The sequence below is a fragment of the Notothenia coriiceps genome, unplaced genomic scaffold (assembly GCF_000735185.1).
Source record: "Notothenia coriiceps isolate Sejong01 unplaced genomic scaffold, NC01 NC01_scaffold00019351, whole genome shotgun sequence".
NCBI lineage: Eukaryota > Metazoa > Chordata > Actinopteri > Perciformes > Nototheniidae > Notothenia > Notothenia coriiceps.
Window position 1 is genome coordinate 534,581 of NW_011352052.1, and position 23,556 is coordinate 558,136.

Below are 23,556 nucleotides of genomic sequence, written 5' to 3' on the forward strand. Positions count from 1 at the left end.
GAGCATAATTGGACGCATTGCTTTATTTTTGCTCCATTGTGATCTTCTGCTTCCAAAGAGCCCCTGTGCTTTACACCTTTACAGGACTGTCTCAGAAAATTAGAATATTGTGATAAAGTTCTTTATTTTCTGTAATGCAATTAAAAAAACAAAAATGTCCATTATGCACTCAGTACTTGGTGGAATCCTTTTGGCACGCGATTACTGCATCAATGCGGCGTGGCATGGAGGCAATCAGCCTGTGGGCATTGCCTGAGGTGTTATTGATGCCCAGGATGCTTCAAATAGTCGGCCTTTAGCTCATCTAGCATTTGTTGGGTCTGGTTGTCTTTCAGCTTCTTCTTCCAATACCCACATATTCTCTATGGGGTTCAGGTCAGGGGAATTTGACAGGCCAATTCGAGGACAGTAATGCCATGGTCAGTAACCAGTTATCTGGGGTTTTGGCACTGTGGGCAGTGTGCCAGATCATGCTGGAAAATGAATTCCTCATCTCCATAGAGCTTTTCAGCAGACGGAATGCATGTAGTTGCTCTAAAAATCTCTTGGTACACGCTGCATGTACCTCTGGGCTTGATGAAACACAGTGGACCAACACCCAGCAGCTGACCATGACCTCACCACAAACACATCCGCTGACGTGTGGGTAACTTCACACTGGATTTCAAGCCAACTTGCTCCTCTCTCCCAGCCCTTTCTCCCAGACTCTGGCGCCTTGACTTCCAAATGAAATACAAAACGTTGCTTTCGTCTGAAAAGAGGACTTTTTTGACCACTGTGCAACTGTCCAGTGTTCTTTTCCTTAGCCCCAAGTCAAGACGCCTCTTCCGTTGTCTTGAGTTCAGAAGTGGCTTGACCATGGGAATACGGCTATTGTAGCGCCATTTCCCGGACACGTCTGTGAACAGTGACTTTTGGATACCTGGACTCCAGCTTCAGTCCACTGTCTTTTGAAGCTCCCCCAAATCTTGGAAACGACTCTTCTTCACAATGGCTGTTAGGCTGCGGTCATCTCTCTTGCTTTTGGGTTGTGCAGCGTTTCCTGCCACAATTTCCCCCCTTCCAAAAGACTTTCTGTGGATGTGCCTTTGAAACTGCACTTCTGTGAACAGCTTGCTCTTTTGAAGAAATTTCTTTTTGTGTCCTTACCCTCCTGATGGAGGGTGGTTCAATGACGGTCCTCCGGACAGGCAGTCAGATCAGCAGTTCTTCCCATACTTGTGATTTAGTTTACTGAACCGAAGCTGAGTGTTTTTTCCAAGGCTCAGGAACCCTTGCAGGGTGTTTCGAGTTAAATTAGACGATTCAAGTGATTTCGTTGAACTCCCTACTAGTGGTATACTTTTCATGATATTCTAATATTTAGAGATAGGATATTTGAGTTTTCTTAAGCTGTATGCCATAATCAGCAATATTAAAATAATAAAAGGCTTGCAATATTTCAGTTGATTTGTAATGAATCCAGAATGTATGACATTTTTGTTTTTTTAATTGCATTACAGAAAATAAAGAACTTTATCACAATATTCTAATTTTCTGAGACAGTCCTGTATATATGTGTGTACTTATCAGTCTTCTCTTGTCGATGATATGAAGTTGTAAATAAACCATTGATGGATGGCACATTTGTTTTGTTATTTATTCTTATGTCAAATGTCCTTTTCAGTTCTTTTTAATCAAATTTAGTTAAGGGCATCCTGTTTTATTTAAATGAATCTGGGTATACTTTAATACTATACAACCAATATGTTTTTGTCAACAAAAAAAGAGACATTTCGACAAAGTTTTTATTATTCAAACTACATTTCAGTCTTTATTTGTCAACAATATTGCATGTTAATGCAATCACAGTTACTCTATCATTACACCTTCACCTTCTCGACATTGTTTAGTCTTAGATGTCAAAAAAGTTTTTGGAGGAAACAATTTAGTCATTGTTTTTGTTGACCTTATTAACACTGGGAGCGCCCGACGGAAATTTCAGGAAGTAAATTTGTCCAGCTAAGAAAATTAAAACCAGAACATTTGTTTTATTTTGTTTGTTTAACAAGACAGCTATGATCAAATTCGTATCAATCTTCTGGTCTAAATCTTATTAAAAAAAAGCAAATGAGCGTACACCTCAAAATGACAAACTATTCCATTAACAGATGAACACTGCACACACAATCCTGATTTTGAACCCAAACGTCCAGTTGTAATCAACCAGCAGCAGCTATCGGACTGTGCATGCAAGTCCCATCTAATGAAGCTCCATTAGCTCCATAATGTGGTAAGCTCATCGCCTAATGTGCACCCTAATGGTGATAATTCCTTCCAGCCCTTACCAATGTGGACTGGTTATCAGTGTAATTGAATTCAAATGACCTCATGGCATTAGTCAAAACAAGTAGAAGGGGGATCACAGAAAGCTAACCCCGTTATTTTCCATTCCATTTGATCACACTGGAGCTCACCTCGTCTTTGTATTTGATAATGTAGGAGTAGATTTCGTGCAGCGCCGACATACTGTTGAACTGGCTGACGTGCAGGCGGGACTGCTCTGCCAGGTAGGCACTCATGTCCTGATCACTGATGACTGGCATGCGGGAGATATCCGAGTAATACCTAGAGGAGAGGTCAGAAAGAGTTTAATGTACCGAACCATTTTTATTCCATCCAAAACTTCACCTACTGGTTTGCAAACAGAGGCAGCTGGCGAGCACTTTCCATGTTGAATTGATGTTGCAGTATCTTTTTCAAGGACAAGAGGAGTGGACGGCAAATAAACGCCAAGGAAGTGAGCTGGCAGCTGAAGAAAGGGTTTTGTGGTGGCCAAACGGCGGTATTACAACTTCTGTCTGAGTCACCGATGTCATTAGGGCCCATTAAGACCTTTCCCATTGACTAACATTGTGATAAAGATGCTGTCTGGTCCCAGATCCCTTGATGATCCGTTTTGACTTTGTGCGCCACTGAGCAACTTTCATAGGAATAAACGGTGCCCCGCCTCCAATGCTGTTCCCAATTCCCTTTATACATGCCTGACTTTCTAAGATTAAACATATATGTTTTCAGTGCAAGTCAGTGTAAGAATATGGGATTTTTAGTTTAAGGTCTTTGTAGTCAGGGAGGTTCATTTAACTTTGCATAACTCCAGCTTTATATTTGACTACCCTTGTGAGAAATGAAAAATAAAGAGATATATGCCCGAGGCAATAACTGTCTGCTTTGAGTAACACCTCAGGCAAAACTGGTTTAGTTATGATAGTCAAGGTTTTAGATGATTTTTACATATTACAGTATAGGATAATCTCATTTAATTCCTATACATTTAAACTTTTTGGAATATACATATATATAAAATATATATATATATATATTATATTTAAATATTGTGAATAAATGCATTAGCCGCAACAATGTTTTTTTTTTACCAGACTCATACACTGGATTTAATAAGGAGCTCTCTATTTAGTGTTTATTTGAGATCTCATTACCATCTCTTCATTTATTCTATTTTTCATTATCGATATAATTTATCTAATGTATATACTATTGCAAAACTTATAGTGTATTTACAATACCATAAGTAGAATAACATATCTTATATTGTTAAAGTTGTTATTCTCTTTCACTTTCACATTTGTATGGTTGAATTCCTTGTCTTTTCTTTTTGTGCATTCGAAACAAATATCAGTCGATAATAAAAGATGTAATGGAGTGTACTGACAGAGAAGATTCAGCCTTCGTCTCTTTCCTGATCATACCTTGTTATTATGTCTGAGAGCATTATTGAGGTCCATGCGGTCTGAGCAGCAACAAGCTTCGCATTATCCTCCGAGTAAAACGTCTATTGGACTTGCGGCGGGCAGAATACAATAGAGTATATTAAGAGTATATCCTGATATTGAGCTGAACCCAGACCTGTTTTGCAGAATCCATATCTCAGCTATCTAAAGGTTTACTGCAGCGGGCAGCGCGGGGTTGAGTGCGGGTTAGGAGGCATAATAGAAACAAGGTTTAACTGCACCCAATTAACCATCACCTATAAATCCTTATCTCACACCGCCTGCAAACACTCCCTGCAAGCCTTATAGGGCTTACTGTAGCACACTCAAGTATGATGCTGGAAATAAACAGAGGAATTGGCAGGACAGTTGTCTGCTCTGTTTTAGCTCCTGCAGCAACCAAAACAAGGGAGAATGCACACTGGTGACGTAATATACAATCATTTAATTGTATCCCTCTTTTTTGAATCATCAGCGGTTGCTAATCTTTGTTTTTGGCACTGTCTGTATCAGAAAAAATACTGTCTCCTTAATTATTTCTTACAATATGAATGAATTCTGTGTCAGGAGCTGCTTTACATTGCCCAAACTACTGTTGGACGCTTCCCCATAAAGCAGAAACAACAAACATGCGTGCAAGTGCATAACTTATCCAGGGTTTAGTTAGACTTCCTGGACCTGAATAAAATATGAAGGGTGAACTAGAGGACGTTTTTCAGTCAGCAAGAAAAGAAGAAACCGTTGCTAACATTCCATCATTCATTTTTGTTTTCTGTTTACATCTCTTGCTTCTTCACAGGCGAAGTCAAAAGGGACATTTTTAAGTTAAAAATGTAACTGATAGAACTGGTTTTACAGACATTTTCTTCACTCCCTATTTGATATTCACGGGCCTGGAGCAAGCTGTAATTACAGTACAGGATTTCTTCACGCTAATTTAATCAAACTGTGTACTCTGCCTCCAGTGAAATGCTTCAAATGTGAGCTTCAGATAAAGTTCAACCTGTTAAGTTATCATTATCTCACAGTTATTTGTAGCTTAGTAGTTTGGAAGTGTAATTAACTTTCGCCACTCTAACTCACTTCTCTTTGGAGTTGAGGCATTAGTCAACCCTCCCGGCTTCAAACACCTCATAATAACCAATTTAATATCGCACTGAATGTCATTCTTACTGTGTTTAACTTACCTTTCCACCCAGTTCTTGTAGTTGGGGATGTCTTTAGCGTAGAGAAGCTTATTTGAAGGAGAGTCTTTTCCCAGCTTGTGTTCTGACGTCGAACAGGAGTCCATGAAAGTCTGGGCCACCACAGACAGGCAAGCGTCCGTGATACTGTTCTTGTGGATGTCGAATACAAACTGAGGGTTCTTGATGACGTTCACCCAGAACCGCAGAGGAAGACTGGAGAGGCAATACAGAAGAGACATTTAAGAAAAGAAAGTAACAATGGATGGTTGAATGTAACTTAGAAATATGCTATAAGAGCATGCTTTAATAAAACATAATTGGAAGTAACTGAATGCTACGGTTGCTTTTTCTAATGTTGTCTATAATACATCACTTTGTGTGCATTAAAGCTTTTTTCTGATGGTTTATATTGTAAGTATCTTGCTCAGTAGGTGCCGCTGCCTTCAGGCAAAGTACTGCTGAAGCTGACAAAAAACAAACACAAAATGTCACTCACCAGTTGCTCTTCCAGGTATGCCGTACATCGCAGTCTGTGATGGAGTGTTTGTCGGCCTGCTCGTCCAGGAAGTCGAACATGTACTTGATGGCCAGCGGCAGAGCGCTGCCTCTGTGTGCCGTGCTGAAGATGGTCTCAAACAGGTCGTCCACAAACTTCTGCAGCGTGCCCTGAAGGGAGGGACGATGAGGGAGAGGAAACAAGGGACATTAATAATGAGGAGGTAAAACTGTTCATTAAGATTACACTGTAGTTTGTTTCATGCTGCTCTCAATTATTTGACCAGTCTTAATAGGAATGGAGTTTAGTTTTGTTTTCTATCAATGCATTCGATTGTATGCCTAAAATCCAAGAGAGTTTTTTTACCTAAACGAAAAATATCTAAATTAAAATAGGAAAAAATAAATCATCATAGAACACATAATTGAAATATATATTTGCATTTATAAAATTAATAAGAAGATTAATAAGAAAAATAATAATAAATAGCACCTAATTTTTTTATTTTGTTTTGGCCTTACTATGGCAACTTTGACCTTTGTTTTTAAAGGGTTTATTGTTAAGTTTGTATTAAATATATTGATATTGGTCATTCATGTTTAGAGAACCTTTGTGTTGGCACTCGTGAATAATCCAGCCACCCTCAAAAACACTGCTCACTTAGATTTGTTATACTCCTGTTAATTACAATAAAATAATCTTAAGAAATCGCAGAGAGAAGGTAAAGAATACAAATAATTATAGTTTCACTGTGTAGTGTGACAGAATAAAGTGAACCATTTCCAGCCACTTGTATCGCAGTACCTGAATGGGCCATTAGCATGTGCATTTAATATGAATGACCCCAATGGGAATCACAGCTATAACTTTGGCTGTGTGACTGCCTCGCTCTGCCCACTGAGCTCTGCAGGGTCACAAACAGGAACGCAGGCTCTTCCACCAATGACAATGCTTCAACATAATCAAATGAAATAAAGCTAAACGAATTTCCCTAACAACACATTTGTTTCCCACTCTTTTCCATCTGGCAGAATCTATTACAGAGGAAATTTATTTAGTCAGCCATAGCCAAATGGAACAGGAATGAATTCTGTTGCAGATCAAAGAACTGAGATCTGCATGACGGGACGGGAAGCCCAGGCAAACAGACGCAGAAAGACAGACAAGGAGAGACATGGAAAAAATGAGCTTCTCAATTGTATTTGCCTCTTTTTTATTTTTTCTAACCCTACACGGCCAAATCTTCAATCCCTCAACAAACAACCTGTCTCATGACACCTCCTGTATCTGCATCCCTGCACTCTGCACCACAAGCACATTTTTATTAATCTGATTCTTCTGATTACCAGTGGAAATTGAAAAGCGTGCTCTCTTGTAAATGCTGCCCATTGCTACATTTCCATCCCCCTCTTACAATGAAGACATTAGGTGCGTTTCACTTCGGTTGAATGGATTCCTTGCGTCCCTCACTTGCGTCGTTTCCCTGCATTTAGTCCCTCCCACCAGGGACGCATGGAGAGACGTAAGGAAACCACGAGAAGCAGGGAAATGAGTTTTAAGAGCAATGGGACGTTGTTTCCTCCGGAGCGTCAAGTGAAGCGACGTCCGTTTGTGATGACGCCACATTAGCTCTGATCGTCTGACAGCAGCGAGATCAGTGCATGCGCTGCATCGTCCAATCAGTGAGCGATACACAGTAAGGGGGCGGGGCGAGTGTCTGAGGATTTCACCGGAGGATGGTCTGGTAGTTCCTCGATTATCGCTCCTCCGTTATCGCTCCTTGATCCTCGATCTTCGGTACTCCGGCACAAATAAAGCCACTGGGACGGTACTCAAGATGGCGCAGATAAAAATCAACTTCCGGTGATACCGAGACCGAGGAGCGAGGAAATGAAAAATAAGAGAAGTGAAACGCACCCATTGGTGCTCTAGGAGGAGATTCAGGTGATAAGGTGGGCGGTGTTACCTTGGTTTGTTATTGGCTAATGGTTACACAACCCTAAAAACATTGTGACATCACAAAATGGCCAGAATCTAATTAGCTAATTTTCAGACAGGTTTTTATATGAATGGATCAGGACAAAAAGAGAAATAATATTGTTTCCTGAAACTTTCCGAATCTCTTAACACAGAGGGGACACATGAACAATTGGATTTTGCACAATAGGTGACCTTTAAGTTATTTTTTCATGCCACTATATAGGACTAAATCATTTATAATGGTACCGGCAGACATTTACATTTTTACAGGCAAGATTGGTATTCAGTTTAAAGGAAGCAGGAGGTGATGTGTGTTTGGATAATGCATTTGACGTTATACTGTATTTTGTGGTTATGGCTGATACTCGGGAAGGATCACCAATGAGACAAATGAAAAAATGTATCAAGACATACATTGCTAAATAGAGTGATAGAGCATGGGAAAACAAGAAAGACACCTTGGTAATAAAAGTTTTTTTTTATCTCTGGATTTTTAACCATTAAATCCATCCACACAAGTATTACAAGTCTCCTCAAATATGATTGCTATATAAATAAAGTCCAATCAAAGTTTGTAAATGTACTTATTGTCAGTTCTAACCATTTCCTTTTTTTATCATTTATTCTTTTAATACAAAGGTATAGTTATTCTTTATGTAAAAGGACTATTTAATAATCATAGTTGTCATTAAAACATAGCACGATGAGTCGAAATATTGAAGTAGGCTGAATTGGATATCAATAAAAAAAATGGAGGGTCAAATAAGAGAAAGGAGACTGTATTTATTTTGTGATTTGGCGAATAGATGAAGAGCTCACCTCCTTCCCCCTGGAAGTTGGGGAGTGACGGGATGAGCACCTGGTGCAGGAAGAGAGGGCTGCTGTTCATCTTGATGGCCCCCGACAGAAGGCCCCCAAAGTAATAGATGTATCTATAAGAGACAGATCGTTGTGAGATACAAATAAGAGATTAACCCTAACAGATGGAGATCATGTACAAGCATCTATCAAAGAGAGGAGAAGAATGCTGACATGCTGTTCTCAGATAGAACGCCAACCGAGTTATCTTCAGAGGAGGAGGACAGGCGAGTCTAAATATTTGACGCAATCCCGTCAGTACAAAACCATTCTTGTTAGTGTCACATTTCACCTTGCAGCACTAGTGTGACTTTGGGATGTATGCTTTATCGCTTGCCCAAAGTTAAATGAAAATATAGATATCAATCAGTCGTTGATTTTCTCATATAGAAAGAGAACACAAGAAAGAGAATACTGTATGCATATTCTCCAAAATGTTAAAACGATTCCCTTGACTATTATCTTTGCGAAAGTAAACCTATTGTTATGTTTGATCCTAAAATAATAGATTAGGAACATAGAAATAAAAAAAAATTGGAGATATTTTGACACTGTCACTGTTGATGACAAACAAATGATGGCGCTATGAGTTTGTTGTTGAGAATATCCAAGTGTTTTTCCACTAAATGTACGACTTGGATACATTACAAACTTTTTGACCTACATCTGCCTGCTGTCGTAAATGAAGGTATTCCTAAAAGCATTACCAAGGGCTCCATTATATTCCAATGTACCAGTGAGCCAGCATGCAAAACACCGGGTCCTGACTCCAAAGAAAGCTAATTGGAATGCAGCCATCATTAATCTTCTTTTTAAGATGTCAAAAGTCTGCTGTGAAAAGGGAAATCCAGAAGTTATACGTATGAAGAGCTTGAAGCTACATTTTATGGTAAATGGTTACGCATTTACCAACCTCTACTATGCTGAAGGACAGCCTCAACCCACCACACCCACTACCACCACTAATCGACCCCGGCCCATTTCCCCTCATTTTATCTCGTGGCCTCTACCTGTTTTGGGACGGCTGCAGAGAAGAGGACACCTTATCTTCACAGAACTTCCTCATGGCCAGAGTACTGAGAGCCTGGTCCGCCCTGCACACACACACACACACACACACACACACACACACACACACACACACACACACACACACACACACACACACACACACACACACACACACACTTCCATCAAGGGACTTGCAGCAGAGTGAACATGGAGAGGATACAGCTGGCATTGGACACAGGATGAAGCCGTTTCCACTGTTCCTGCACTAAATCCACTGGGCTTCATTTATCAAAACAACTTATCAACAGCATCTGAATGGAAACCATTGTGCCGCAGGTACACACATCACACACGAGACACACTGTTGCTACGTTTAAGCACGTTGGAAATGTACATGTGAAATGTAATCCGATGTGTTCAATACACTTTAATGTGTGGATGTTTTATGAACATGTCAAATGGTGTTTCTTTGGATGTCTTGAACACACAAACTGAAACACACTCACCCTGCAGAGATCTTGCTGTAGTGCATGTAGGCCGCGATGATCACGCCTGTTTTACCTTTATTGCCCTGCAGGAGGAAGAGGAGGCAAAGTCACGATGTGCAGATTTCATCCTGCATAGTTGGGAGGGTTGCTTTAAAAATGTAATCCATTACAATGACTATCTACCTGTAAAGAAAAGTAATCAGTAAAGTACTAATGTTACCTGATTACTTTCTGAGGAATTTGGATTACCTCAAAATGATTTGCAATGCCAGAAATACTAGAGAAAAGAAACATCACAGTATTTTTGTTTAACAAATCAGGTGTCCACCTAATGCATTACAAAACGGATTTGAGTCTTTGCAGATCATTTATAAGCACAAAAACCTATATAACACACGACAGGAAAGGGACATCCCCGACAAATATAATAAGGCCTTTTTAATAGATAATTGGTGTTATTGTGAAGTATTTAAATGCATGTGCTTCATAATATAACATTCCTTGAACTTGAAATGAACTGTAACCGTTATCTGATTACGTATATGTTTAATGTATCTGCAAGGCAATACGGTTACCTTTGTTTTTATCCCGTTGGATGTAATCCATAACTCTCCAAAGCATGGTGGTTTGCACTACCAAAGCTTGATTGCTGTCAGTAAGAGACCCCATGGGGACAGGCAAATTAAAAGCTTCCTGTGGTTTATTTTTTCTCCCTCATTGGGTGCTCCTCAACACATTCCAAAGACATTCCAGCCTCAAATTCCTAATGTGACCCCACCAACACCCTGAGCACAAATTAAAGCCTGGTTTACTCCATGTGTCCCCCAATTGACATTTTTATATCCCCATCTAATTTCTTCTTCTTCTTCTACAGCTGTAGAGAGAAGGGCCTCTGAAGCTGGAATGTAATGGAGAGTCAGCAGACCACAGAAGCAGTCTGGTTTTAGGATTTAAATTCTCCGGACCAAAAGCAATAAATAAACATGCGGATAGGCCGAGGGAGCCCGGTCTCCCCTCGGTGTTAGCTGCTCACTTTGGTAACGCTGGCACCACTTTCCTGGCAGAATGACATCAAATGACTCACTAAACATGGAGTTAACAGAGTTTCTTGTGGATTGTAGGGTTCATTTTAAGGTGAATTTTGTGCACTTTAATAATGGTTTTCAAGAACTTATATTTCAACAGCACTATCTGACTTCATTTGTAATTTGAATAAGTGATGGAGAGATTAAAGCTGAAAACAAGCAAATAAAATAAAATGTCATCGACATACATGTTGATATTAATCCATGTTAGCATATCGCAGCATCATAAATAAGCATCTAGGTGGTTAGTTGTTTATCACGGTTATATTCTATATTTATTTTTATTCTATTCTATATTATCTCTATGTTACTAGCTTTCCGAGTACATTCATTTAGCATTAATGAGTTTCATTTTAAAGTCCACCTATCATGCTATTTTAAGGGATATATTATGGGTCTCAGACATATAAAAAAATATAAAAACATGTCTATGATGTGTTTTACTCAAAATACTATCAGATCCTGCATTTTAGACATCCCGCATATTCCTCTATTCCAGCCCTGTTAAGAGAAATGCAGATTTTGGGTCGTTGGCTTGAAATAAAATAAAAGAGGAGGCGGAGCTAATGCCTGATCAGAATTCTAAATATAGATATATATAAGTTAAATTCTGCTGTAATAAAAGGCCATCCTGTTCTAAACCACATCAAGGATTATTTCTGAAACAGTATGGAGCTCAAATTCTTTTTCTCTTGCGCGTTTATCACAAGGTGAGTTCCTTTTTTTATTTCTTGCTTTTTAAACACATGTGCTCTCCAGTACAGGTTAGCTCTGAGTGTTAGCGATGCTAATGTAAAGATATTACGTCCAAAACACGTCAGGCATTGTTTCTGATTGCAACTCTCTGTGGGTCCACCATCCGATATTACTTCAGATCGGCAGCAAATCTGTATCCGCTCGTTCTACCCCCATTTTAAAATATTTGGGTAAGGAAGAAAAGAGAAAAGGTTTTATTTTCTGACACTGCGTGAGTTCCCCGACAGACCGGGGACACATTTATGTATACAAGACATCAAAAAGTGCATTTGGCATGAGAGGTCCCCTTTAATGTTTTACTTTCTAATGTTATGCTACTTCATACTTGTACTTTAACTTTATTTATTAATCTAGCATTTATTAAGTTACTAGTCATTAAAGATTTTTGCACAGTTGTTTTATTTTATAAATAAATACAAATAAAGATGAAATAAACATTTGAAAATAAAACAAATTATTTATTGAACATTCAAAGTTAAAGTAAGAATATGCAATGAGAATAAGAGTACTAGTATTGTTGACACTTCTGTCATGGTATTGACAAGAAGCTTTATTCAAAAATAAACTGAGGTATGAACTAAATCATATTTATTTATTTAATGCTAAAAATATCCTTTTTTTTTAGAATGTATGTGTGTTTTGTACTGTATTGTAGAATTCTCTAACACTGTGGAGACTTGTTGAAATTCCCTTTTCTTAATTCATTTCAGTTGACTGTCCCTCTCCTCCTGAGTTGATTGGAGGTTATTCAGGTCACCTGTTGGTTCCTAATTATGAGCTGAAAGCAGCTTGGTGCATTTATCCTCTCAGCCAATCAGACTGTCAGGACGACCTTTTCTTGAGGAGGTGGAGAACAACACACCTTCACTTTATGCAGACTTTTTTTGCTGTCTTCATTTTTATTTTCTATTTAAGCTGATTTTGAGCATTCTGTTACCTACTTTGAGTGAATCTTAAAGAACTCCTTTGCACTAGTTCACCTGTGTCAGGCCAGATTTAACTGCCATCTGTACAGCCGTATATGCTTGCCTAAGGGAACCAGGTCTTATTTTGTTTATAGGTTCACATTTAATCAANCATCGTCCAATCAGTGAGCGATACACAGTAAGGGGGCGGGGCGAGTGTCTGAGGATTTCACCAGAGGATGGTCTGGTAGTTCCTCGATTATCGCTCCTCCGTTATCGCTCCTCTACCCTCTGGCACAAATAAGGCCACTGGGACGCTACTCAAGATGGCGCAGACAAATCAACTTCCGGTGATACCGAGACCGAGGAAATGAAAGATAACCTAAGTGAGACGCACCCATTGAATTGAGAGACACTGAAGGTGAAAAGGAAAGTTGCAAGGATCCAAAATGGACAAGATGAGTCTGTTTATCCATGTGGGTGTGTGTGTGTCCAATGGATCCTTTTGTTTTACACTATTTGGTTTGGTAAATCGAAAACATGATTAAGCTTCACCATCAATCAAGAGTGTACTACAATACAATACACCCTTCCACGCCACCCATAACAACACCTGTGGTCGCAAAGCTGATAAGTGCTTCACTGGCTTTGGATACTTTTCCCACAATGCAAAATCAGGCTCAAGTTACTTACCCCTACTGCTCATATGTTCTACGGAAAACCAAACCATTATAATTACAATAGTGTAAATTGTACTCAAACTGCAATTTGTTCCATGATTGTTCAGCCTGGGAAGGAAAAAACATCACTCTCTTTCCATTGTGATTCGTCAAGGATCAGTACTTGGTCCTTTTCCAATGTCAATATACCGTATGCAACCACCTTTTACTTGGGTAAATGGGTAATCTGCCACTTCCTTACAAAGCCCTTCCTCCAACACACACGAACGCGCACATGACCAATGAGGGGCACGAGATAAGTTTGTGCACAGATGGAAGGCTGACAGGCAGGTAGGCCATCCAGTTATTTTAGCCGGGCCGACCATGATTGGTCGTGCTATTTACAGCGCCACGGCTTCCACAGATGACATTTTTTTATGGATTTATTGTCAAAGCATTTAATATATTCATTGCTATCGGGATGTTAAGAGCATTCCATGGAATATAACAAAAGTGTTTCTGAAATAAATGTCATACCCCACCTTTAATTACCTGAGCCTCTTTTGGCCTTTAGGAGTGAAACAGCACTAACTAGAGGACGGTAGCTATCATTTTCAAGGGCAACATTTTTGCTTTCCAACGAAAATGTACAGTATTCTGATATCTACATTAAGGTTTCCATAACAGGCAGTTTGTTTTAACTTAAAAAAGTAAAAACAACCTCTATAATAGTTGCGTACAGAAGGAAGCCGCTGTAAGAATCTATTACATTTTATTTATTTAATTGAAGATAGTCAAGCACTGTACCAAGGCTTATGAAATTGGCTCTTTTCTATAGATTGATGTGTCACCTAATGCACCTGCTGCAACTTTAAAGCCGTTTGAATTGAACATTGTGATACCTGATCTATTGTGGAACTTTGTTTCTACTGAGGATTGTAACTAATGTGTTCAGTATAGTGCTTGGGACAATAGCATTCATTCATGTAAATGTTATATGTATATACCTTCACCTGGTATATGAGAACCTTAGATTCTGATGTGATTTAAAACATTTTAAGACTCCTCAATGACCTGCAGGCTCTCTTTAAAAGTCGTTTCCTAGACCATCAAATATGTGAGGTGGATCCCTTCGCCTTAAAGAGCTGTTAATGCTGAAAATATTCCATTAGGCGGAGTTTCAGTGGGGAGTTTTACTGCTCTCCAATGGTCTCAAGTGCAGTTTCAGGGTTTTTTTCCAAGCCTGACTGTAAAAAAGTGTGAAGTTTCCTCCTTACTTTTGTAGCTAGCAGCCTGGTCAGGTAGATCTCAGACACCATCTTGCTGCCTCGGTCCCCCTCCCTCTGGTCCGAGTGGTCGTGGTTCTTCACCAGATGCCACAATTTGGTTCCACTCTCCAGGTCAGGAGTGATCATGGGGGTTCGGGATCGCAGGCTGTCTGGACTGCTGGCTGTCCTCAGCATACTCTCTAAAGCCGGAAACACAAAACAGAGTTATTTGGAGGAATACGCTGATTTGTTTTTAAAGCCTTTTTATAACGTTTCAGAAACCAGCAAGTGTTTAGGGCCTGCTATTCTTCTAATGTAGCACTTAAGATGGTGTCACTTTTTTAAACTCGCAGGATCCTTGCTGTTTTGAGTTTGTATCTTGAAGGTTGATTGCATTTAATGTGTGTCGCTTTGGATTAAATGTTAGCTAAATTAAATGTGAGGTGATAAAGAAATAAAACATGCAGATTCTGTATGTCGATCACCTAAACTTGAGTGTGTTTCTTCTATGATTTTCTCTCTCTTTCACAGACTGTGACTCCCTCTCCTTCTCTCGTTTTTCCTTTCTGTCTGTTAATTAATTATTCATGGCATGAGTGTCAAAGTTGATTAGAGCGGAGCTAAGAGATGCATATCTGCGACTGTTCCATTTAGCACGGAGAGGGGAAAGAAAGCTGGGACGTGGTGGTGCGGGACAATCTCCTGACTAGCTGTTGCTCGTGGGAAAGGGGGGATAGGGAAGATGAAAGAAACACAGCTGCTGATGCATGTTGCAATGCCTCTCTATGTGGTGAAAGGATGTAGCGGAGATGACAGGAGAAGAGGGGGGTGGGTGAGCTAAATGGACAGAGGGACACAAAGGTGAGTGGGAGAGAGAGGGGTGAAAGGGAGAGTAATGGGGGAGCAGGGGATAGAAGAGTGGGGTGGTTCTACTGTTGTTGCTCTCGTGATGCTGAGTGGCTTTGATTCCAAACCCATCATGGCCACTGGTGACCAACATTTACCCGTGCTCATAAACACACCCACTCCTACACACACATATTCATGCACGAGCACACACACACCTCCACAATCACATCGTTTTAAAGATGTATTCGCTGTGAAGCAAAATAGCTACAGCGGTGCATTTGAGCAAGGTAAGACGGTAAAACATGTTGATTTCAAGACATATCATTTTCAGTGTTGCGTTTATTAGAATGCTTTAATTCTTATTTATGTCAAGTCACCTCTAACTAGATAGGCTCAACAGCATACCATATAATCTGAGGTACTTGTTTGTCAAGACTTATATATGTCTATGAGCACTATTTATACATTTACACTAAACCGCATTGCACATTGGTGTCACGTGAATAATTATTATTCAACTACATTATTTTGCGTCTTTCAGCTTTTTGTTTTGGTTTCCAGTCTGCCTATTTATTGTTTCTGTTCAGTTTCCTCACGTATACAAGTTAAGGGTTAATACAGGAGAAACGCAGGAAAAAACTAACTGTGGAGTTATTCATCTAAAATATTATAAAAGTGTGTTTTAAAAAAATAATGACATCCTGGAACTGATTTTACGGCCCTAATTGTTCGAGGGCCTAAATACAGAAATTGGATTGGTGGGGAAAAAGAGCGGTCTCTCACTCTCCTGCTATTTTCAGTATATAATCATCAAAAACGGCCCACAACGGAAAAAGCCTGTGCCTGTTTTGGGGTGCTCAGAAGCATAATGGTTAGAATGCCTAATGCATAAATGAAGGGCTTTTTGTCGCATGTTCGACCCCTGTTTCCTGTCTATTGCTACAGTGTCCAATAAAGGTACAAATGATACCCGAGAAGGTATATTCTTTTCATATTACACATGGATAAAAAAGATGGACATACTAACCTTCATTTGGTATGTTACTTTTATAAGGAATCCAGGTTGCTGTTAGTCTAGTCTAGATCAGTAACAATGATTACAGCATTGCATGCCTGAGTGTTACACCCCATTTTGTATCAGAGTCATTTATCTTTTAAATAGTTGAATTGTCCAGTGAAGTCTACCATATTGATGCAGGGCCTCTGACTATCGCTGAGTGCCAGGTGTTCTCTCTTTCTCTCGTACACTCCATCAGCTGGGTATCGAGGTGTCTACTTTAATGCCTGTCATTTACGGGCTGCTTGGAAGCGGCCCTGAAATAGCCTTGGCCTGGGCTGATAGCGATGGATAAAAAAAGGATTGCCATTCACAAAGAATGGAGCCCAATCATGGCCACGATAACCAAAGAGCAAATGGAGGAGTGAGAGGATTTGGGGGGGAGGGATGGGAATCAGTGACAGAATGATTTAAATAGGGTCAAGTGAAATGGAGAATGGAGGTCTCACCATATCTGCTGAGGCTCTTGGTGAAGGTGGAGGAGTTGGAGATGTTATAGGCAGAGTTCTGCTTTGGCACCAGGGCGATCAGTGAGCCGTCTGTAACCTGAACACCAGAACACACACAGGAATATTCAGTGGATGAACCAGCCTAGCTGTTCAAACTCTGGCTCGTGGCTGCTATTGGTGCTCGTCTGTACCTGATAGTGAGCCAGAGTGTTGAGTCGTTTCCAGTCATTGTCGATTTTAGTGGTGACATCTTCATCTTGCAGAATGATTCTGGCCATCCGACCTTGGCGCCATTCTTCAGGAAGAGGAATCAGAAGTTTAAAGTAATGAACCTTACCATTTGTTACATAACCTTGGCCAGTTACTACAGCTGTGTATCATACAGTTGCAGGTACAGTACTGAGGCTCTTACCCAGGTCCATATCAGAGGCTTTGGGCCTCTGTGAGTCGGGGCTGCCTTTGTACACCGCATCGAGCAGCTTCTCCTTGACCTGAGTGATGGTGTCGCAGTTCAGACACTTGACCGTCACCTCTTGGGCGTTCTCATTCTCTGGGTTCACACAGTGCAGCGTCTGGCGGGAAAACAAGGTGGAAAGTTAAAATGCTAATTATCCAATTTTCTGCCAACATAGTTCTCCTACTCAAAGCAATAACAAAAGACACAACTTTGTGGTGTTGTAAAGAAGCATGGGATCATGGGACTTGTCATTGCACTCATTGAGGTGAGAATCCCCTAATAAGAATTTATTAAGTGTACATCAATAACAAGATATACATTGTAGAGGTTTCCAAAACAAACTGACCGCGCAATTTTAAATTGTAACAAACAGGAATTACTGCCTCAAATCCTCTGATAACGTCACATCGAGACATTCAGGAGGTTTTTATCAGGAGCTGAATTATTGTCAGATGTTTCCTCCACCCAAAACAAACATGGTGTGTACAAACAAAAAACACCGTTTCAAGCTGTTTCTTCAATGCTGTGTGCCTACCGCTCACTTCTTCAGGTTTGGAAACTGTTGAAAACATCTGTTGATAATGCAAGTACCCATCCCTACAACATACACTGAACAAAAATATAAATGCAACACTTTTGTTTTTGCTCCCATTTTTCATGAGATGAACTCAAAGATCTAAAACATTTTCTGTATACACAAAATAACCATTTCTCTCAAATATTCTAATCTGAAAAAATCTGTGATAGTGAGCACTTCTCCTTTGCCGAGATAATCCATCCCACCTCACAGGTGTGGCATATCAAGATGCTGATTAGACAGCATGATTATTGCAAAGGTGTGCCTTAGACTGGCCACAATAAAAGGCCACTCTGAAACGTGCAGTTTTGCTTTATTGGGGGGGTCTGGGGGGGTCCGAAAACCAGTCAGTTTAACCCTAACCCTAACCCTAACCCGTCACCCATTGAGCATGTTTGGGATGCTCTGGATCGGCGTATACGACAGCGTGTTCCAGTTGCTGCCAATATCCAGCAACTTCGCACAGCCATTGAAGAGGAGTGTACCAACATTCCACAGGCCACAATCAACAACCTGATCAACTCTATGCGAAGGAGATGGGTGACATGTTAGGGTTAGGGTTTAACCCTAGGGTTTTCGGACCCCCCCAGACCCCCCCAATAAAGCAAAACTGCACGTTTCAGAGTGGCCTTTTATTGTGGCCAGCCTAAGGCACACCTGTGCAATAATCATGCTGTCTAATCAGCATCTTGATATGCCACATCTGTGAGGTGGGATGGATTATCTCGGCAAAGGAGAAGTGCTCACTATCAAAGATTTGAACAATATTTGAGAGAAATGGTTATTTTGTGTATATAGAAAATGTTTTAGATCTTTGAGTTCATCTCATGAAAAATGGGAGCAAAAACAAAAGTGTTGCATTTATATTTTTGTTCAGTGTATATAACGTAGGTCTGGTTGTTTAAGGTCATTTTAATGCTGAGATTCTACATAGTATATACAGCCAGAACACGGCCAACTAAGGTGCATTCGAATGTATATGACAGCCTTTTCACACCTGGTTTGTTTGCAGCAGCTGTTTGAAAACTTGGAAATGTTCCTAGTCCCTTCAGTTTTGTTGCTATTGTAACTCGGCCTTCACACTTGGGTGCAAACCAAAACAACCGTAGCAGACCCTGATTACAAGTAGTTACGTCTATGTTTCCAATCCCATCCTGGAGTGCTTTGTTTGAAGGGAGAACGTGATAAAAGCTGCATGGGCAGGAGTTCACGTTCTCCCTCCCAACACAAATGATGCTAAAGCGCCATGTTTACCCTTCAACCCGTTCAACATTGGCCGCCATGTTTGAGCTGCTGATGAGTTAGGGCTCGAGCTGTCATCATCAGTTGTAACTAAAGCATAATAACTCATCAAGTCATTCAGACCCTGTGCTCGAAAGTAAGAAAGTACATTTACTTACTGTAAGTACTTCGCTTGTTCTATGAGTTTTATTGTTGTATGATACAAACTTCTATTTTTTGGGAGGAAATTATTTAATAACCCATCGTTACTACTATTACTTATACTAAGTTGAGTACACGTAGCTCAAAGTTGTATTTTTACTTATTTTTAAGTACAGTACTTGAGTACATTTGCTGTCAATGCAGTGCTGTACTACTAATGTACCCACTTTATTAAAAAGTACCAACAAATTGGCTAAACTATGATAAACTATAACAAATATAATTATACCAAACATGTATTTGTTGTTGATAAAAACTGAAAAATAATATTCAATAACAATTTAAATCAGGAAAAAAGCCATCCTGCATACTGAGTATTTTTTATGCTTAAAGTATATGTTGTTGATAAAACGTTTTTTTTAACCTATTACAATCAGAACCTTTAACTGAATTGGAGTATTATTAGTATAAGACAATAAAATGTATACCCGAGTTGAGGCTCTGAGGACTTGTTTCACCATAGCTTAGCCCTGAGGCACACGGTGAGTTCACTGACCAGTGTTTTGTAGTCGAGCTGTTGTCTGATGAGCTTATCCTCGCTGAGGGAGTAGCGGGCCTCTCCTGTGATGGCGTCGATGGGGCCCTTCTCCATCTGCTGCTTGATGGCACAGTAAAGCATGAACAGAGGCTCCCCGGCACACTCCTGGTGGGGGGGCAGACAGAAAGAGAAAAGTTGCTATTAGTTTATCCAAAGTAGTGATTTTTCTTTTTACAGATTCTAACAGACCAGAAAAAAAGGAAATGTCAAGAAAATCTGAGAAAAAGGTAAAATCGGAGAAAATCTGTGTCTTTAGGTAAAAACCTCATAAAATATATAAGAGCTTATTAATGAAATAATGAATAAAAAATCGTTTTAAATAAAATAAAAAACCACTCACTTATTGTAGGACGCTTAGGATTAAAAGTTCAGCTTAATGAAATCTAATGTTAAAAATTAATCATAATAAACTACATTTTCTTCTTCCCTCCTTTCCGATGAATCATTGCATGACCTTTAAGAGGGCATACAAAAATGGTGCATCTTTCGACTTAATAACAAACTGAAAGCATTGACATCTGCTTTTCTGGCAGCTCTGGGTGATTTCTAAGGCTGTCGCAAATTAGTGTCAGGGGCACAGGGTTTTCACATTTCTTTCATTCAGTCGCAGTTCATCTGATTTGCATAGAATGTGATTAAATAAGGACTCATTATGGGCTGTTTCGATGTGTGTTGAGCATGTCTAGGAAGACATTTTGCAAGCGGTAAGAGAAATAATAAAGTAACTGTCAACGCAAAAACAAATGAGAGACTATAATTGAGTTTTTGCTTATTCATGTAAACAAACAAATACAATAACATGCCCACTTAAAGTATTACTGGCTGATTTAATAACATCACACTTTACTTGATCTGCTGTAACATTTTGAATCCTGGAAAATGTGACAATCTGTTAAAGTCATTTGAAAAAACAATCGTTTTTTAGGCTACAGTTTATTTACAGAGTAAGACTACTCTTCAGTCGAAACCTGAGTATTTAATATTATAGTATTTGTTGTCATTCATGTTAGTAGATTTGTAAAGGTGTTTTGCGATATTGGGCTATATAAATACAATCTGCTTTGATTAAAAAAAATCCTTCAGCATACCCCCCCATTAATTATCATCCATCTCAATCTTTTTCTATATTTCACATTACCCAGCAGGATTAGCATGATGCTATCAGGTTATCATGTCGTTAAGCAACAGGTCAACCAAATCACAACTTGCTTATACGATCAGACTTCTAATGGCATAAATCTAATCTAATTTATTGAATTAATTGATTCCTATTTGGGAAACTGGTTTGTCAAGGCAGCATGTTAATATGACATTGCACAATCAACATAAGTATAGTGTAAAGGAGAATTAAATAGATTTGGAAATCCAGCCTGTAAGATGCACATAGAAAATCATAAAAAAATATATTGTGGACGGCAACGGAATTTTGGTGTGAGCATCGGGTGAATGAGCCTAAATGATCACTTCCTGTCTCTGAGTTGTAAGCAGCGTTACATAAATATATCCACTTCCCCCCCTCGTCTGCGTGTCAGAGCTACAGAGAGGTTTTATATATGCTCCCGCTCTCCCTCCATCAAAGACACTTGCCAATCAATAGTGTCATTAGTCATCAGCTGGGCCCGAGGAAAACACTGGGACTGAAGCAGCGGCAGTTTAAGGGGGGTGAGAGGACAGATCACGGCCAATACTCAGCCTGACGAGAGCTTAATGATCCACCGTGCAGAGGAGACACTTCAGCCTGTGTGTGTGTGTGTGTGTGTGTGTGTGTGTGTGTGTGTGTGTGTGTGTGTGTGGTGTGTGTGTGTGTGATGCATTTGGTCCAGGTGAGAACAGGGGAGGGTGCTAATCCATCAGTCTCACCTTCAAGCACACTCCACAACTCGCTTATTCTTTCAAACACACACCTTCTCCTTTTTTTCTTTCTGTTACCATATGTTCTTTATGCAGCTACTATAAAGCTCTTAAACATCTATGTATACGATGCTCATCTATTGGGATTAATGAGCTATGAGCCGGTATTTTATGCACTGATGATGAAATAAATGGAGCTTGAAAATACTCACATAACGGCTAATCTTTAAACACAATATGGATTGTGATGTTAAAATACGACCATTTGAAACCTATCCAGAGTTGTTGATCACCTTAACAACACCAGCATTCCACATTTTCGACAAGGATGAAAGTATAATTATTACATTTGTAAGATGTCAAGGACACACACAATGTGTTTTAGTGAGAAACAGTGATTTTAAAAAGCATTTTGGTTTCGAAAAATGTCCTTTAGCCAGAAACAGTTATTCTTGACGGAGGCAAATCACTTGAATACAGGTTTGAATACAAATGAACAAGGAAAGCAGAACAACATGTCCAAATTAAGTATAGGTTCAAAGTCAACTAGGAAAGCAGATTTCTGTTTTTACTTCCCCCTATCATTACCTCAATATGCTTCCTCCTGACTTTCTTCTCCTCCTGTCCATTACAATGTTTCCCCTTTATCTCCTACCTCCTTCTTCCTCACCTCCTTCCCTCTCCTCTTCCTCCCTCCTAATTGTCATGCCCCTCTTTATTATTTCCCTCTCTCCCCACCACCTCTAACCCCATGCTCTCCTCCTTCCCGCCTCTCCCACCAACCACTCCCCTCTCCCTCCTTACTTCCTCATTCCGCCGCTTAACGAGAACCTCGTTAGCATCCGGGCCAATTAGCTGGCAGCTGCTAACGAGGCAGAGGGAGCATACATCACGATAAGCTGTTATGCTTTCGGTTCGCCTTTCGTCTCCTGTGCTCGGCTGCTACATGCCTGTCTCTGAAATTCCCTTTTCCTCCATATAGTGGCTTCATTACGGCTCCCTGATTGTATGCTGACATTTACATTACAGAGGGATAATGATGCTGTAGCTGAGGAGAGATCAGATTCTGCACCGCTAACAGCCAGCGGTCAGCAGCAATGCACTGTGGATACATTTTTCTCTAGTTAATGAAATACAAAAGTTATTGGGATTTAAGTGACATGTTTTGTGCATTGTAGCACAGAATAAATATTAGCATATTTTTGTTATGGAGACTTTTCCTTTTGGTTTTCCATAATTATGTCTGTATGAACTGCATCATTTGGATTATTGATTTGATTGGTTTAATTGTGGTGCTTTTTTTCTTGGGGAGTTGATATACATCTGTATATGTTTTTAGCTGGAGAAAAAAAGGCAACTATATATTGCTCAAATAACCCTTTAAAAAAATGTTTTTTCTTTCTATTTTTTTTTATTAAGAAAATACATTTCTGTCTTTGTCATTTTAAGCATTGTTTGTAATTATCCCTGGTGGGGTTTATTTAATCACATAGCAGAGACTATTTTATGAATAGATGCACTTTTTCCGGGCCCTTTAAAAGTGAGGATAAAAAAGTGGGGACATGGATGTTGAGGATGATGAGAGGAGGGGGCATGTGAGGACAGGCATGGCACCCCATGGCGAGGCAAATGACCTTTAGGCAGAGAGGGGACTGACAGAGGAATAATGACAGCACAGATTAAAGAGAGATCAGAGGAGGAGAAGATGTAAGATAAAGGAACGACATGGAGGAGACGTGTCGGATACAAAAGTGAAACCATGACAGTAGAGAGGATCCATGCTCCCAAAAAAACATTAAAACAGTAGAAAGGAAGAAGCTTTAATGATCTACTGTTGGCATAATTCAGTAGATAGGCAAGAAATCTGAAGAT

General features: G+C 39.7%; 1 protein-coding gene and 1 long non-coding RNA gene across 2 annotated transcripts in view; both read right to left on the reverse strand.

Moving 5' to 3' along the window:
* The window catches only part of LOC104951913 (plexin-A1-like), a 122,407-nt gene that overhangs the window by 3,485 nt on the left and 95,366 nt on the right, over positions 1–23,556 (reverse strand). Inside the window, exons 12-19 of the mRNA XM_010778649.1 lie at positions 19,792–19,938; positions 17,231–17,390; positions 17,010–17,113; positions 16,819–16,915; positions 14,473–14,663; positions 5,454–5,623; positions 4,958–5,170; positions 2,457–2,607 (exon numbers count right to left, since the gene is read on the reverse strand). Of these exons, the coding sequence (XP_010776951.1) occupies positions 2,457–2,607; positions 4,958–5,170; positions 5,454–5,623; positions 14,473–14,663; positions 16,819–16,915; positions 17,010–17,113; positions 17,231–17,390; positions 19,792–19,938 (1,233 nt within the window). The remainder of the gene's footprint in view (positions 1–2,456; positions 2,608–4,957; positions 5,171–5,453; positions 5,624–14,472; positions 14,664–16,818; positions 16,916–17,009; positions 17,114–17,230; positions 17,391–19,791; positions 19,939–23,556) is intronic.
* Positions 8,248–9,883, reverse strand: LOC104951875 (uncharacterized). The gene is made up of 3 exons (XR_799069.1): positions 9,809–9,883; positions 9,302–9,385; positions 8,248–8,365 (listed from the first exon to the last, which is right to left on the reverse strand). It is a non-coding gene; the product is annotated as an uncharacterized lncRNA (long non-coding RNA).